Consider the following 17,971-nt stretch of genomic DNA (forward strand, 5'->3'; position numbering starts at 1 on the left):
GATACTAGGTGAATGGGAGCAGACAGGAGTACCCAGTGATGATACCAGGTGAATGGGAGCAGACAGGAGTACCCAGTGATGATACTAGGTGAATGGCCGCAGACAGGAGTACCCAGTGATGATACGAGGTGGAGAGCAGACACGAGTACCCAGTGATGATACTAGGTGCGGAGCAGACAGGAGTACCCAGTGATGATACTAGGTGAATGGGATCAGACAGGAGTACCCAGTGATGATACTAGTTGGGGAGCAGATGCGTGTACCCAGTGATGATTCTATGTGGGGAGCAGACAGGAGTACCCAGTGATGATACTAGGTGAACGGGAGCAGACAGGAGTAACCAATGATGATACCACGTGGGGAGCAGACAGGAATACCCAGCCATGATACTAGGTGAATGGGAGCAGACAGGAGTACCCAGGGATGATACTAGGTGGGGAGCAGACAGGAGTACCCAGTGATGATACTAGGTGGGGAGCAGACAGAGTACCTAGTGATGATACTAGGTGGGGAGCAGACAGGTGTACCCAGTGATGATACTAGGTGAATGGGAGCAGACAGGAGTACCCAGTGATGATACTAGGTGGGGAGCAGACAGGAGTACCCAATGATGATACTAGATGGGGAGCAGACAGGAGTACCCAGTGATGATACTAGGTGGGGAGCAGACAGGAGTCCCCAGTGATGATACTAGGTGGGGAGCTGACAGGAGTACCCAGTGATGATACTAGGTGAAGAGCAACAGAGTACCTAGTGATGATACTACGTCGGGAGCAAACAGGAGTACCCAGTGATGATACTAGGTAGGGAGCAGACAGGAGTACCCAGTGATGATACTAAGTGGGGAGCAGACAGGAGAACCCAGTGATGATACTAGGTGAATGGGAGCAGACAGGAGTACCCAGTGATGATACTAGGTGAATGGAAGCAGACGGGAGTACCCAGTGATGATACTAGGTGAGGAGCAAACAGGAGTACCGAGTGATGATACTAGGTGAATGGGAGCAGACAGGACTAGCCAGTGATGATACGAGGTGGGGGGCAGACAGGAGTACCGAGTGATGATACTAGGTTAATGGGAACAGACAGGAGTACCCAGTGATGATACGAGGTGGGGAGCAGGCAGGAGTTCCCAGTGATGATACGAGGTGGGGAGCTGACAGGAGTACCCAGTGATGATACAAGGTGAAGAGCAGACCGAGTACCTAGTGATGATACTACGTGGGGAGGAAACAGGAGTACCCAGTGATGTTACTAGGTAGGGAGCAGACAGGAGTACCCAGTGATGGTACTAGGTGAAGAGCAGACAGAGTACCTAGTGATGATACTACGTGGGGAGCAAACAGGTGTACCCAGTGATGATACTAGGTAGGGAGTAGACAGGAGTACCCAGTGATGATACTAGGTGAGGAGCAAACAGGAGTACCGAGTGATGATACTAGGTGAATGGGAGCAGACAGGACTAGCTAGTGATGATACGAGGTGGGGGGCAGACAGGAGTACCGAGTGATGATACTAGGTTAATGGGAACAGACAGGAGTACCCAGTGATGATACGAGGTGGGGAGCAGGCAGGAGTACCCAGTGATGATACCAAGTGGGGAGCAGACAGGAGTAACTAGTGATGAAACTAGGTGAGGTGCAGACAGTCGTACCCAGTGATGATACTAGGTGGGGAGCAGACAGGAGTACCCAGTGATGATACTCGGTGGGGAGCAGACAGGAGTACCCAGTGATGATACTAGGTGGGGAGCAGAGAGGAGTACCCAGTGATGATACTAGGTGAATGGGAGCAGACAGTAGTACCCAGTGATGATATTAGGTGAATGGGAGCAGACAGGAGTACCCAGTGATGATACTAGGTGAATGGGCGCAGACAGGAGTACCCAGTGATGATACTAGGTGGAGAGCAGACAGGGGTACCCAGTGATGATACTAGGTGAATGGGAGCAGACAGGAGTACCCAGTGATGATACTAGTTTGGGAGCAGATGGGAGTACCCAGTGATGATACGAGGTGTGGAGCGGACAGGAGTACCCAGTGATGATAGTAGGGGAATGGGAGCAGACAGGAGTACCCAGTCATGATACGAGGTGGGGAGCAGACAGGATACCTAGTGGTGATACTAGGTGAATGGGAGCACACAGGAGTACCCAGCACTGATACTAGGTGGGGAGCAGACAGGAGTACCCAGTGATGATACTAGGTGGGGAGCACACAGTAGTGCCCAGTGATGATACCAGGTGAATGGGAGCAGACAGGAGTACCCGGTGATGATACCAGGTGAATGGGAGCAGACAGGAGTACCCAGTGATGATACTAGGTACGGTGCAGACAGGAGTACCCAGTGATGATAACAGGTGAATGGGAGCAGGCAGGAGTACCCAGTGATGATACTAGATGAATGAGAGCGGACAGGAGTACCCAGTGATGATATTAGTTGGGGAGCAGACAGGAGTACTCAGTGATGATAGCACGTGGGGAGCAGACGGGAGTGCCCAGCGATGATACTAGGTGAATGGGAGCAGACAGGATTACCCAGCGATGATACGAGGTGAATGGGAGCAGACAGGAGTACCCAGTGATGATACTAGGTGGGGCGCAGACAGGAGTACCCAGTGATGATACTAAGTGGGGAGCAGACAGGAGTACCTAGTGATGATACAAGATGGGGATCAGACAGGAGTACCCAGTGATGATACTAGGTGGGGAGCAGACAGGAGTACCCAGTGATGATACTAGGTGGGGAGCAGACAGGAGTACCCACTGATGATACTAGGTGGGGAGCAGACAGGAGTTCCCAGTGATGATACTAGTTGAATGGGAGCAAACAGAAGTACCCAGTGATGATTCTAGGGTAGGGAGCAGGCAGGAGTACCCGGTGATGATATCAGGTGGGGAGCAGACAGGAGTAACTAGTGATGAAACTAGGTGGGGAGCAGACAGGAGTACCCAGTGTTGATATTAGGTGAATGAGAGCAGAAAGGAGTATCCAGTGATGATACTAGGTGGGGAGCAGACAGGAGTGCCCAGTGATGGTACCAGGTGAATGGGAGTGTACAGGAGTACCCAGTGATGATACCAGGTGAATGGGAGCAGACAGGAGTACCCAGTGATGATACTAGGTGAATGGGAGCAGACATGGGTACCCAGTGATGATACTAGGTGAATGGGAGCAGACAGGAGTACCCAGTGATGATACCAGGTGAATGGGAGCAGACAGGAGTACCCAGTGATGATACCAGGTGAATGGGAGCAGACAGGATTGCCCAGTGATGGTACCAGGTGAATGGGAGTGTACAGGAGTACCCAGTGATGATACCAGGTGAATGGGAGCAGACAGGAGTACCCAGTGATGATACTAGGTGAATGGGAGCAGACAGGAGTACCCAGTGATGATACCAGGTGAATGGGAGCAGACAGGAGTACCCAGTGATGATACTAGCTGAATGGCCGCAGACAGGAGTACCCAGTGATGATACTAGGTGGAGAGCAGACACGAGTACCCAGTGATGATACTAGGTGTGGAGCAGACAGGAGTACCCAGTGATGATACTAGGTGAATGGGATCAGACAGGAGTACCCTGTGATGATACTAGTTGGGGAGCAGATGCGTGTATCCAGTGATGATTCTATGTGGGGAGCAGACAGGAGTACCCAGTGATGATACTAGGTGAACGGGAGCAGACAGGAGTAACCAGTGATGATACCACGTGGGGAGCAGACAGGAGTACCCAGCCATGATACCAGGTGAATGGGAGCAGACAGGAGTACCCAGGGATGATACTAGGTGGGGAGCAGACAGGAGTACCCAGTGATGATACTAGGTGGGGAGCAGACAGAGTACCTAGTGATGATACTAGGTGGGGAGCAGACAGGTGTACCCAGTGATGATACTAGGTGAATGGGAGCAGACAGGAGTACCCAGTGATGATACTAGGTGGGGAGCAGACAGGAGTACCCAGTGATGATACTAGGTGGGGAGCAGACAGGAGTCCCCAGTGATGATACTAGGTGGGGAGCTGACAGGAGTACCCAGTGATGATACTAGGTGAAGAGCAGACAGAGTACCTAGTGATGATACTACGTGGGGAGCAAACAGGAGTACCCAGTGATGATACTAGGTAGGGAGCAGACAGGAGTACCCAGTGATGATACTAAGTGGGGAGCAGACAGGAGAACCCAGTGATGATACTAGGTGAATGGGAGCAGACAGGAGTACCCAGTGATGATACTAGGTGAGGAGCAAACAGGAGTACCGAGTGATGATACTAGGTGAATGGGAGCAGACAGGACTAGCCAGTGATGATACGAGGTGGGGGGCAGACAGGAATACCGAGTGATGATACTAGGTTAATGGGAACAGACAGGAGTACCCAGTGATGATATCAGGTGGGGAGCAGACAGGAGTAACTAGTGATGAAACTAGGTGAGGTGCAGACAGTCGTACCCAGTGATGAAACTAGGTGGGGAGCAGACAGGAGTACCCAGTGATGATACTAGGTGGGGAGCAGACAGGAGTACCCAGTGATGATACTAGGTGAATGGGAGCAGACAGTAGTACCCAGTGATGATACTAGGTAAATGGGAGCAGACAGCTGTACCCAGTGATGATACTAGGTGGGGAGCAGACAGGAGTCCCCAGTGATGATACTAGGTGGGGAGCTGACAGGAGTACCCAGTGATGATACAAGGTGAAGAGCAGACCGAGTACCTAGTGATGATACCACGTGGGGAGGAAACAGGAGTACCCAGTGATGTTACTAGGTAGGGAGCAGACAGGAGTACCCAGTGATGGTACTAGGTGAAGAGCAGACAGAGTACCTAGTGATGATACTACGTGGGGAGCAAACAGGAGTACCCAGTGATGATACTAGGTAGGGAGCAGACAGGAGTACCCAGTGATGATACTAGGTGAGGAGCAAACAGGAGTACCGAGTGATGATACTAGGTGAATGGGAGCAGACAGGACTAGCTAGTGATGATACGAGGTGGGGAGCAGGCAGGAGCACCCAGTGATGATACCAAGTGGGGAGCAGACAGGAGTAACTAGTGATGAAACTTGGTGAGGTGCAGACAGTCGTACCCAGTGATGATACTAGGTGGGGAGCAGACAGGAGTACCCAGTGATGATACTAGGTGGGGAGCAGACAGGAGTACCCAGTGATGATACTAGGTGGGGAGCAGACAGTAGTGCCCAGTGATGATACCAGGTGAATGGGAGCAGACAGGAGTACCCGGTGATGATACCAGGTGAATGGGAGCAGACAGGAGTACCCAGTGATGATACTAGGTACGGTGCTGACAGGAGTACCCAGTGATGATACTAGGTGGAGAGCAGACAGGAGTACCCAGTGATGATACTAGGTGAATGGGAGCAGACAGGAGTCCCCAGTGATGATACAAGGTGGGGAGCAGACAGGAGTCCCCAGTGATGATACTAGGTGGGGAGCTGACAGGAGTACCCAGTGATGATACAAGGTGAAGAGCAGACCGAGTACCTAGTGATGATACTACGTGGGGAGGAAACAGGAGTACCCAGTGATGTTACTAGGTAGGGTGCAGACAGGAGTACCCAGTGATGAATCTAGGTGAATGGGAGCAGACAGGAGTACCCAGTGATGATACTAGGTGAATGGAAGCTGACAGGAGTACCCAGTGATGATACAAGCTGAGGAGCAAACAGGAGTACCGAGGGATGATACTAGGTGAATGGGAGCAGACAGGACTAGCCAGTGATGATAGCAGATGGGGAGAAGACAGGAATACCGAGTGATGATACTAGGTTAATGGGAGCAGACAGGAGTACCCAGTGATGATACTAGTTGAATGGGAGCAGACAGGAGTATCCAGTGATGATAGTAGGTGGAGAGCAGACAGGAGTACCCAGTGATGATACTAGGTGAATGGGAGCAGACATGACTACCCAGTGATGATACTAGGTGGGGAGCAGACAGGAGTCCCCAGTGATGATACTAGGTGGGGAGCAGACAGGAGTACCCAGTGATGATACTAGGTGGGGAGCAGACAGGATTACCCAGTGATGATACTAGGTGAGGAGCAGACAGGAGTACCGAGTGATGATACTAGGTTAATGGGAACAGACAGGAGTACCCAGTGATGATACGAGGTGGGGAGCAGGCAGGAGTACCCGGTGATGATATCAGGTGGGGAGCAGACTGGAGTAACTAGTGATGAAACTAGGTGGGGAGCAGACAGGAGTACCCAGTGTTGATATTAGGTGAATGAGAGCAGAAAGGAGTACCCAGTGATGATACTAGGTGGGGAGCAGACAGGAGTGCCCAGTGATGGTACCAGGTGAATGGGAGTGTACAGGAGTACCCAGTGATGATACCAGGTGAATGGGAGCAGACAGGAGTACCCAGTGATGATACTAGGTGAATGGGAGCTGACATGAGTACCCAGTGATGATACTAGGTGAATGGGAGCAGACAGGAGTACCCAGTGATGATACTAGGTGAATGGCCGCAGACAGGAGTACCCAGTGATGATACTAGGTGGAGAGCAGACACGAGTACCCAGTGATGATACTAGGTGCGGAGCAGACAGGAGTACCCAGTAATGATACTAGGTGAATGGGATCAGACAGGAGTACCCAGTGATGATACTAGTTGGGGAGCAGATGCGTGTACCCAGTGATGATTCTATGTGGGGAGCAGACAGGAGTACCCAGTGATGATACTAGGTGAACGGGAGCAGACAGGAGTAACCAATGATGATACCACGTGGGGAGCAGACAGGAATACCCAGCCATGATACTAGGTGAATGGGAGCAGACAGGAGTACCCAGGGATGATACTAGGTGGGGAGCAGACAGGAGTACCCAGTGATGATACTAGGTGGGGAGCAGACAGAATACCTAGTGATGATACTAGGTGGGGAGCAGACAGGTGTACCCAGTGATGATACTAGGTGAATGGGAGCAGACAGGAGTACCCAGTGATGATACTAGGTGGGGAGCAGACAGGAGTACCCAATGATGATACTAGGTGGGGAGCAGACAGGAGTACCCAGTGATGATACTAGGTGGGGAGCAGACAGGAGTCCCCAGTGATGATACTAGGTGGGGAGCTGACAGGAGTACCCAGTGATGATACTAGGTGAAGAGCAGACAGAGTACCTAGTGATGATACTACGTCGGGAGCAAACAGGAGTACCCAGTGATGATACTAGGTAGGGAGCAGACAGGAGTACCCAGTGATGATACTAAGTGGGGAGCAGACAGGAGAACCCAGTGATGATACTAGGTTAATGGGAGCAGACAGGAGTACCCAGTGATGATACTAGGTGAATGGAAGCAGACGGGAGTACCCAGTGATGATACTAGGTGAGGAGCAAACAGGAGTACCGAGTGATGATACTAGGTGAATGGGAGCAGACAGGACTAGCCAGTGATGATACGAGGTGGGGGGCAGACAGGAGTACCGAGTGATGATACTAGGTTAATGGGAACAGACAGGAGTACCCAGTGATGATACGAGGTGGGGAGCAGGCAGGAGTACCCAGTGATGATATCAGGTGGGGAGCAGACAGGAGTAACTAGTGATGAAACTAGGTGAGGTGCAGACAGTCGTACCCAGTGATGAAACTTGGTGGGGAGCAGACAGGAGTACCCAGTGATGATACTAGGTGGGGAGCAGACAGGAGTACCCAGTGATGATACTAGGTGGGCAGCAGACAGGAGTACCCAGTGATGATACTAGGTAAATGGGAGCAGACAGCTGTACCCAGTGATGATACTAGGTGGGGAGCAGAGAAGAGCCCCAGTGATGATACTAGGTGGGGAGCTGACAGGAGTACCCAGTGATGATACAAGGTGAAGAGCAGACCGAGTACCTAGTGATGATACTACGTGGGGAGGAAACAGGAGTACCCAGTGATGTTACTAGGTAGGGAGCAGACAGGAGTACCCAGTGATGGTACTAGGTGAAGAGCAGACAGAGTACCCAGTGATGATACTACGTGGGGAGCAAACAGGAGTACCCAGTGATGATACTAGGTAGGGAGCAGACAGGAGTACCCAGTGATGATACTAGGTGAGGAGCAAACAGGAGTACCGAGTGATGATACTAGGTGAATGGGAGCAGACAGGACTAGCTAGTGATGATACGAGGTGGGGGGCAGACAGGAGTACCGAGTGATGATACTAGGTTAATGGGAACAGACAGTGGTACCCAGTGATGATACGAGGTGGGGAGCAGGCAGGAGTACCCAGTGATGATACCAAGTGGGGAGCAGACAGGAGTAACTAGTGATGAAACTAGGTGAGGTGCAGACAGTCGTACCCAGTGATGATACTAGGTGGGGAGCAGACAGGAATACCCAGTGATGATACTCGGTGGGGAGCAGACAGGAGTACCCAGTGATGATACTAGGTGGGGAGCAGAGAGGAGTACCCAGTGATGATACTAGGTGAATGGGAGCAGACAGTAGTACCCAGTGATGATATTAGGTGAATGGGAGCAGACAGGAGTACCCAGTGATGATACTAGGTGAATGGGCGCAGACAGGAGTACCCAGTGATGATACTAGGTGGGGAGCAGACAGGAGTACCCAGTGATGATACTAGGTGCGGAGCAGACAGGTGTACCCAGTGATGTTACTAAGTGAATGGAAGCAGACAGGAGTAACCAGTGATGATACTAGTTGGGGAGCAGACTGCAGTACTCAGTGATGATACTAGGTGAGGAGCAGACAGGAGTACCCAGTGATGATACTCGGTGAATCGAAGCAGAGAGGAGTACCCAGTGATGATACTATGTGGGGAGCAGACAGGAGTATCCAGTGATGATACTAGGTGAATGGGAGCAGACAGGAGTACCGAGTGATGATACTAGCTGCGGAGCAGACAGGAGTATCCCGTGATGATGCTAGATGAATGGGAGCAGACAGGAGTACCCAGTGATAATACTAGGTGGGGAGCAGATAGGAGTACGCAGTGATGATACTAGGTGGGGAGCACACAGGAGTACCCAGCGATGATACTAGGTGGGGAGCAGACAGGAGTACCCAGTGATGATACTAAGTGAATGGAAGCAGACAGGAGTACCCAGTGATGATACCAGGTGATTGGGAGCAGACAGGAGTGCCCAATCATGTTACTTAGTGGGGAGCAGGCATGAGTTCCCAGTGATGATACTAGGTGAATGGGATCAGACAGGAGTACCCAGTGATGATACTAAGTGAATGGGAGCAGCCAGGAGTGTCCAGTCATGATACTAGGTGGGGAGCAAACAGGGGTACCCAGTGATGATACTAGGTGAATGGGAGCAGACAGGAGTACCCAGTGATGATATTAGGTGGGGAACAGACAGTGATACCCAGTGATGATACTAGGTGCGGACAGACAGGAGTATCCAGTGATGATACTAGGTGAATGGGAGCAGACAGGAGTACCCAGTGATGATACTAGGTGGGGAGCAGACAGGAGTACCCAGTGATGATACTAAGTGAATGGAAGCAGACAGGAGTAACCAGTGATGATACTTGGTGAATGGGAGCGGACAGGAGTACCCAGTGATGATACTAGGTGGGGAGCAGACAGGAGTACCCAGTGATGATACTAGGTGAATGGGAGCAGACAGGAGTGCCCAGTGATGATACTAGGTGGGAAGCAGACGGGAGTACCCAGTGATGATACTAGGTGAATGGGAGCAGATAGGAGTGCCCAATGATGATACTAGGTGGGGAGCAGACAGGAGTACCCAGTGATGATACTAGGTGAATGGGAGCAGAGAGGAGTACACAGTGATGATACTAGGTGGGTAGCAGACAGGAGTACCCAGTGATGATACTAGGTGGGGAGCAGACAGGAGTACCCAGTAATGATACTACGTGAATGGGAGCAGACAGGAGTACCCAGTGATGATACTAGCTGGGGAGCAGACAGGAGTACCCAGTGATGATGCTAGGTGGGGCGCAGACCGGAGTACCCAGTGATGATACTAGGTGAATGGCAGTAGACAGGAGTTCCCAGTGATGATACTAGGTGCGGAGCAGAAGGAGTACCCAGTGATGATACTAGGTGAGGAGCAGACAGGAGTACCCAGTGATGATACTAGGTAGGGAACTGACAGGAGTACCCAGTGATGATACTAGGTGGGGAGCAGAGAGGAGTACCCAGTGATGATACCAGGTGATTGGGAGCAGACAGTAGTACCCAGTGATGATACTAGGTGAATGGGAGCAAACAAGTGTACCCAGTGATGATACTAGGTGGGGAGCAGACAGGAATACCCAGTGATGATACTCGGTGGGGAGCAGACAGGAGTACCCAGTGATGATACTAGGTGGGTGCCTGGTCCAGCACAACTGCAGACTCTTATTTACAAATCTTTCTAACATTTTGCCCGTATCTATTTCTATGATTTCATGTCCTACAACTGTACACCAGTTAAGCTCAAATGATAATTATTGTTGTCAAGCTCATGAAAAATTACAAGAGTTGATTGTAAATGAAATAAATCTGAGTGTAAATATTCTCCAGGTATACACAGCCTGGCTCTTCAGTGCATTTTGCCATGTTTGCCTACAATTAATATTTGAAATGTTTAAGGATACCGCTTGACAAAACACAGGATATGTTGCTGGTGGATGTTTATTGTATAGTAAATAAAGTTTTTAAAGATGCACTTGAATGGGCATGTTAATTATTTTGCAACTATCTCTGATGTTTTTTGAGTGTTTGGTAGTGCTTTGAACCTCAAGATGGCAGCCATCTCCAATCTATATGTACATGTTGACCTGAGGGTCTGTTTGTTCTTTATAGAATACAGCACTAAATAAATATATTATAAAACATAGAACATAGAATAGGACAGCCCAGTACAGGCCCTTCGGCCCACAGTGTTGTGCCGACCCTCAAATCCTGCCTCCCATGTAAGCCCCCACCTTAGATTCCTCCATATACCTGTCTAGTAGTCTCTTAAACTTCACTAGTGTATCTGTCTCCACCACTGACTCAGGCAGTGCATTCCATGCACCAACCACTCTCTGAGTAAAAAACCTTCCTCTAATATCCCCCTTGAACTTCCCACCCCTTACCTTAAAGCCATGTCCTCTTGTATTGAGCAGTGGTGCCCTGGGGAAGAGGCGCTGGCTATCCGCTCTATCTATTCCTCTTATTATCTTGTACACCTCTATCATGTCTCCTCTCATCCTCTTTCTCTCCAAAGGGTAAAGCCCTAGCCCCCTTAATCTCTGATCATAATGCATACTTTCTAAACCAGGCAGCATCCTGGTAAATATCCCCTGTACCCTTTCCAATGCTTCCACATCCTTCCTATAGTGAGGTGACCAGAACTGGACACAGTACTCCAAGTGTGGCTTACCCAGAGTTTTATAGAGCTGCATCATTACATCACGACTCTTAAACTCTATCCCTCGATTTATGAAAGCTAACAGCCCGTAGGCTTTCTTAACTACCCTATCCACCTGTGAGGCAACTTTCAGGGATCTGTAGACATGTACCCCGAGATCCCTCTGCTCCTCCACACTACCAAGTATCCTGCCATTTACTTTGTACTCTGCCTTGGAGTTTGTCCTTCCAAAGTGTACCACCTCACACTTCTCCAGGTTGAACTCCATTTGCCACTTCTCAGCCCACTTCTGCATCCTATCAATGTCTCTCTGCAATCTTTGACAATCCTCTACACTATCTACAACACCACCAACCTTTGTGTCGTCTGCAAACTTGCCAACCCACCCTTCTACCACCACATCCAGGTCGTTAATAAAAATCATGAAAAGTAGAGGTCCCAGAACAGATCCTTGTGGGACACCACTAGTCACAATCCTCACAATCTTATAACTCACAATAACAGTCAGATCAGTCTAGCTTCTGGCAACAGAATAAACCATGGAGTCAACAACTCAGATAGGCTTGCAAGTTGTCTGGTAATCTTTATAAGTAAAGGAACAAGTTCCAGAGTTATGAGAAATGATGATTAATTAGGCAGCTCCAATCTCAATTCCAACCATTGATAAAAGTAGTAGTAACTTTACAAAAGACTGATTAGGCTGCACTCGGAGTATTATATATGGTTCAGGTTGCTACACTTCAGCAAAGGTGTGATTGCTTTGCCTGGTTTGGAGGATTTTCCTTATGGGCAAAGATTGAATAGACTCAGCTTGTTTTCCCTAGAGTGAAGGAAGCTGAGGGTGACCTGAGAGAAGTATGTAAAATAATGAATTGTGTAGATAGGCAGGGACTCAGAACCTTTTTCCCAGATAGTAGTGGCATCTGGAACTTGCTGCTAGAGGAGTTGCTGGGAACAGACATTACATATAAGAGGCATTTAGACAAGAACGTGAATTGGTAAGGCATAGAAGAATACAGACCTAATCCTAGCAAGTAACATTCATGTAGAAAGACGAAAAGGTCTGTTTGGAATTGGTGATATGAAGAGTCCATTTCTGTACTGTATGACTCTGATTTGAATACAGGAGCATAGATGCAGCTCTGTAAGGGTACGATAAGATTTCAGATGGAACTTTGTGTGGAATTTTGCTCTCCTTATCCAAGGAAGGATGTCCTTGCCATGAAGTGAGATCAACAAAGGTTTACAAGACAGGATACCTGAGATGGCAGGAGAGAGGTATGTGGAGATACTAGATCATTTTGACCATTGACATAGAGAAGAATGAGCGGGGATCTATAAAATTCACACATGGAGAAGAAATGTCTTTACTGAAGGCAATGGAGGCCAAGTCATTATATACATTCAAGAAGGTACTCAAAGGATGCAGGGAGAAGATGGGAATAGGGTACTGACATGAATGATCAAGCCTCAGAATATTATAAAATACACAACACTATAGCACAGTACAGGCCTTTTGACCCACAGTGTTGTGCCAGCCTTTAATCTACTCTAAGATCAATCTACCCCTTCCTTTCTACATGGCATCCGTTTTTATAGAATGTAGTTGAATGGAATGGTTCAAAATGGCCCAAAGGCCTACTCCAAGTCCCATTATCTATGTCTCTAAATCGTTTCCTTCCTCTTGTTATTTCATGGAAGTAGTAAAGTCAAGTTCATAATGTGCATTATCATGTGCAGATCTTTAAAAGCAATTTTTGCCGTATTGTTTAACATCTTGGGGATCCTCAGAATTAGAATTGGGTTTATTATTACTGGCATGTCTCGCGAAATATATTGTTTTGTGGCAGCAGTAAGGTGCAATACATCCCTGTTATGCCTCTTCTACAGAAAGACTGGTCGTTGTTACTGAGCATTATGAGAGAAGTCTGGAAGAACTATTAAAGGAGAGAGAGGTAACAAGGTAATATTTTAAAACTAGTATTATTTAATCCTTAAAACACTAATAATATTGTTTTTCATAATGATGGTATTTTGTAATAATTCAGAAAAAATCAGGATCTTTATGATTCTTTTCAGCTGATTTGTTTTTGTATTCTGTGCATCCTGTCATTTGTAAGGTTAATGTGAATTACGATGTTTTAAGCCAGAAATTATTGTAGCTTGTGACCAAACAGCTTATTTAATTTTCCTAAAATTTTGCAGTCAAGATTGATGCAGGGTAAACACTGAAACCACCTCATATCCTCTAAAGGTCGTTGGTGTCATGACTGAATGTGACATGGAACTGTGCATTTCCTTAACAGCTGGCATTGCAGTTGTGTTAATGAGCTGTATAGGATTTAAACCAATTCATTTACTGAATTCAGTGACGTTTCATGTACAGAAAACAAATTAAAATGAGGGAATGTAATGTTAGATTAAGAGAAGAGAAAGAAGTAATGAGATATTGCACTCATAAAAGTCGTTTTCAGTGCCAGGAAGATTGATTCTAATAATTGAAGAATAGCACACCTTACAGAAAGGATATTTATACTGAAATAGATAAACCCTATCTTATATGCTATACCTAACACTGGCAGAACTCTGTCTAATTTCTGTGGGCAGTCCTGACAAGCTTTTCTGGGTGCACATGGTATCAGCATTGAGACTCAAAGTTCAAAGTAAAATTTATTACTGTATCAGAGTACTGCATGACACCACATAAATCCCTGAGAAATTTTCCTGCTAGCATACTCAGCATACTCACTGTAGAACAGTAACTGTTAAAGAGGATCAATTAAGAACAAACTGTGTAAATGCAAATATAAATAAATAGCAATAAATAACGAGTATGAAATAACAAGATAAAGAGCCCTTAAAGTAAGACCATAGGTTGTGGGAGCACCAGAAATAGAATGAGTGTAGTTATCCCCTTTTGTTAAAGATCCTAATCATTTAGGGATAGTAAATGTTCTTGTACGAGTCCTGGGGCACTTATATATTCTAACTGATGGCAGCAGCGAGAAAAGAGCGAGGCTGGCCATTCTCATGCTGTTACAATACCACAAATGTAGAACAATCTTTGGATGTGTTTGTACCAGATTCCTGTGTGCACGGAAATTGTATAATCTGCAAATGTGTCATTTCAACAAATTACTTCAGTAGATTTTTGAACAGTCATCATTGGTGTGGCATTTGTGCTTAAAGCTGTTCTGCGTGAAATGAACTTTATCGTTGATCAGTTGTTACCTCAAGAATAATCTGAGAAAGTATCCCAGTTCATAATGTAAATTATGTTTGATGAGTGGACTGCCAGTGTTTGTATTGTGCTATAAATTTTTTGCAGATGTTTGGATGACATACACATGCAAATGACTACATTTGTGAATGGTAAATGTGAAATCTTTGCTGATCGCTGGGAGGTAATGGATATATATGTGTCAGAAGTAGACAGTATAATTTTAAAGTGAAGATTCCATCAAATAAAATGCACCAGGGAAACAGTGTCTAATGGAACACAGGAGGGTAAAGGAGTAGAAAAAGTAAGCAACATTATTGAATTCCTTTCAGTTATAATAAACTCTATTTGAAAAGTGTGCTTTTGATTTATTTTCTGATGCCCTGTTGTGTTAAAGCATTTGGCTGCAGAGTTGTTTATTTCAGTCAGTTATAAGGGAGTGATTTTTTAAAAAAAATTAAGATTCCAGTGAACTACTTAAACGCAAGTTAAGAAACTGAAGATCAGTAATTTAGTATGTGAGTTGAGAAAAAACACTGAACTTGCACAGAAAATTGGTTGGCTAATGTTCCGTAAAATCAAGTCTCTCTCCTGGTACTTGAACATAACATTTTATCTAGTTTACAGCACTACTGATTTCCATGTGAATTGGTGATAAAGCATGGAAATTCTACTTTACATCTATCTTCTGTGGAACTTTGATGCTTTGGAGGATAATGACAGCAAATCAGAAAAATTGCAGATGACAGCTCAGGGCATTCTGGAGTTCGAAGTTTAATTCCAGTGCCGTCGGTAAGGAGTTTGTATGTTCTCCCTGTGAACAGCGTGGGTTTCCTCCAGGTGCTCCGGTTTCCTCCCACATTCCAGGGATGTACTTGTTTGTAGGGTAATTGGTCTTTGTAAATTGTCCTGTAATTAGACTAGGATTAGACGGGTTCTTTGGCAGTGCGGCTTATTGAGCCAGAAGGATCTGTTCCACACTGTATGCCTAAATAAAATAAAAATCTCTGAGAGGTGAACAACAGAAAAGGAAATCTCAGAAATGAATTGGCACTTCAGTAGAACAAAGCTGAAGTAAAGTTGAACCATTGACATGGAATCGTAATAGGACCACATGGGCAATTTTAACACTTTCCCTTGGGCAAAGGCCATAAGATATAGGAGCAGAATTAGGCCATTTGGCCCTTTGAGCCTGCTCCTCCATTTCTCCATGGCTAATCCAGTTTTCATCTCAGCCCCAGTCTCCTGTCTCTTCCCCGTATCCCTTCATGCCCTGACCAATCAAGAATTTATCAATCCTTGCCTTAAATATACATAAAGACTCAGCCTCCACAACTGCCTGTGGCAAAGAATTCCACAGATTCACCAACCTCTGGCTGAAGAAATTCCTCTTCATCTCCGTTCTAAAAGGATGCCACTCTGTTCTGTGGCTGTGTCCTCTGGTCTTCGACTCTTCCACCATAGGAAACATCCTCTTCACATCCACTCTATCAAGGCCTTTCGTAATTCAATAGGTTTCAATTAGGTCACCCCTTATTCTTCTGAATTCTAGTGAATACAGGCCCAGAGCCATCAGATGCTCAACATATGACAAGCCATTCATTCCTGGAATCATTTTCGTGAACCCCTTTGAACCTTCTCCCGTTTTAGCACATCTTTTCTAAGATAAGGGGCCCAAATCTGCTTACAATACTCCAATACAATTCAGTCCTACCAAAGGGTCTTGGGCCAAAATGTCACCCGTACTTTTTTCCATAGATACTGCCTGGCTTGCTGAGTTCCTCCAACATTTTGTGTGTGTGGCCTGGATTTCCAGCATCTGCAGATTTTCTCTTGTTTTCAATACTCCAAGAGAGGCCTCGCCAGTGCTTTATAAAGTTTCAATATTACTTTCTTGCTTTAATATTCTAGCCCCTTGAAATGAATGCTAACATTGCATTTGCCTTTCTCACCACAAACTCAACCTGCAAATTAACCTTTGGGAATCCAGCACGAGGACTCCCAAGTCCTTTTGCATCTCAGTTTTTTGTATTTTCTCTCCATTTAGAGAATAGTCAACCCTTTCATTTCTTCTACCAAAGTGTATGACCATACACTTTCTGACACTGTATTCCATCTTTGTCCATTCCCCTATTCTGTCTGTCCTGTAGCTTCTCTACTTTCTTAAAACTACCTGCCCCTCCACTTATCTTCATATCATCTGCAAACTTTGCAACAAAGCCATTAATTCCATCATCCAAATCATTGACATATAATGTAAAAAGAATTGGTCCCAACACAGACCCATGTGGAACATGACTAGTCACTGGCAGCCAGTCAGAAAAGGCTCTTTTTATTTCCACTCTTTGCCCCCTGCCAATCAGCATTGCATATCTATGCTAGAATCTATCCTGTAACACATGGGCACGTAGCATCGCGTGTGGCTCCTTGTCAAAGACCTTATGAAAATCCAAATTAACAACATCCATCAATTTGTTTATCCTGCTTGTTACTTCTTCAAAGAATTCCAACAGATTTGTCAGAGAAGATTTTTCCCTTGAGAAAACCATGCTGACTACAGCCTATTTTAATCATGTGCCTACAACTACCCTGAGACATCATCCTTAATAATTGACACCCTCAACATTTTCCCAACCACTGAGGTCAGACTAACTGGCCTATAGTTTCCTTTCTTCTGCCTCTCTCCCATCTTGAAGAGTGGAGTAACATTTGCAATTTTCCAGTTTTCTGGAACCATTCCAGGATCTAGTGATTCTTGAAAGGTCATTACTGATGATCTTTGATCTTTAATCAAAGGAATTATTATTGTATAGTTCCAAGAAAAATTGAAAGAAAATAATACTTCTTGAAAGTTATATATGTGAACCATTACTACCCGCAGTCCTTCACAGTGCTGATGTAGAGCAGCAACAGTTCTACTACCTCTTAACTCCTCAGCCCAGTTCCATTCCTGATTTCCAGTTGTCCTGTGGAGTTTCCACATTCTTCTTGTTCTGCCTGGGTTTCCTTTGGGTGCCCTGGTTTCCTTCCACAAGCCACAATCATGTTAGTCTCTATAATTTATGCCTACTCAATGTGGGTACCAGGAGAATCACGCAGGAGTTGTTCAGCATGTGGGGAGGGGAATAGGTTATAGGAAAATATGTAGAGGAGCAGGATCAATGGAATTGATCTGAGAGCAACCATAAACTTGACAGGACAAATGTCATCTGGAAATATGAGAAATTGTGGTCATATAGCTTTAGATATGAGTAAGTTGTTGACTATATTTCAATGTTACAACATAAAATGGGCTACACACACAAAATACTGCATGAACACAGCAAGTCAGGCAGCATCTTTGAAGCGGAATAAATAATTGATGTTTTGGGCCGAGGCCCTTTAACAGGACTGGAAAGGGGGCAGAAGGCAGA

At 46.3% G+C, this 17,971-nt stretch overlaps 1 protein-coding gene across 1 annotated transcript in view; it reads left to right on the forward strand.

Annotated features, from left to right (window-relative positions):
- The window catches only part of tbck (TBC1 domain containing kinase), a 338,866-nt gene that overhangs the window by 100,889 nt on the left and 220,006 nt on the right, over positions 1-17,971 (forward strand). The window contains exon 3 of the mRNA XM_072256396.1: positions 13,229-13,301. Within this exon, the coding sequence (XP_072112497.1) occupies positions 13,229-13,301 (73 nt within the window). The remainder of the gene's footprint in view (positions 1-13,228; positions 13,302-17,971) is intronic.

Source organism: Mobula birostris, chromosome 4 (genome assembly GCF_030028105.1).
Source record: "Mobula birostris isolate sMobBir1 chromosome 4, sMobBir1.hap1, whole genome shotgun sequence".
Lineage (NCBI taxonomy): Eukaryota > Metazoa > Chordata > Chondrichthyes > Myliobatiformes > Myliobatidae > Mobula > Mobula birostris.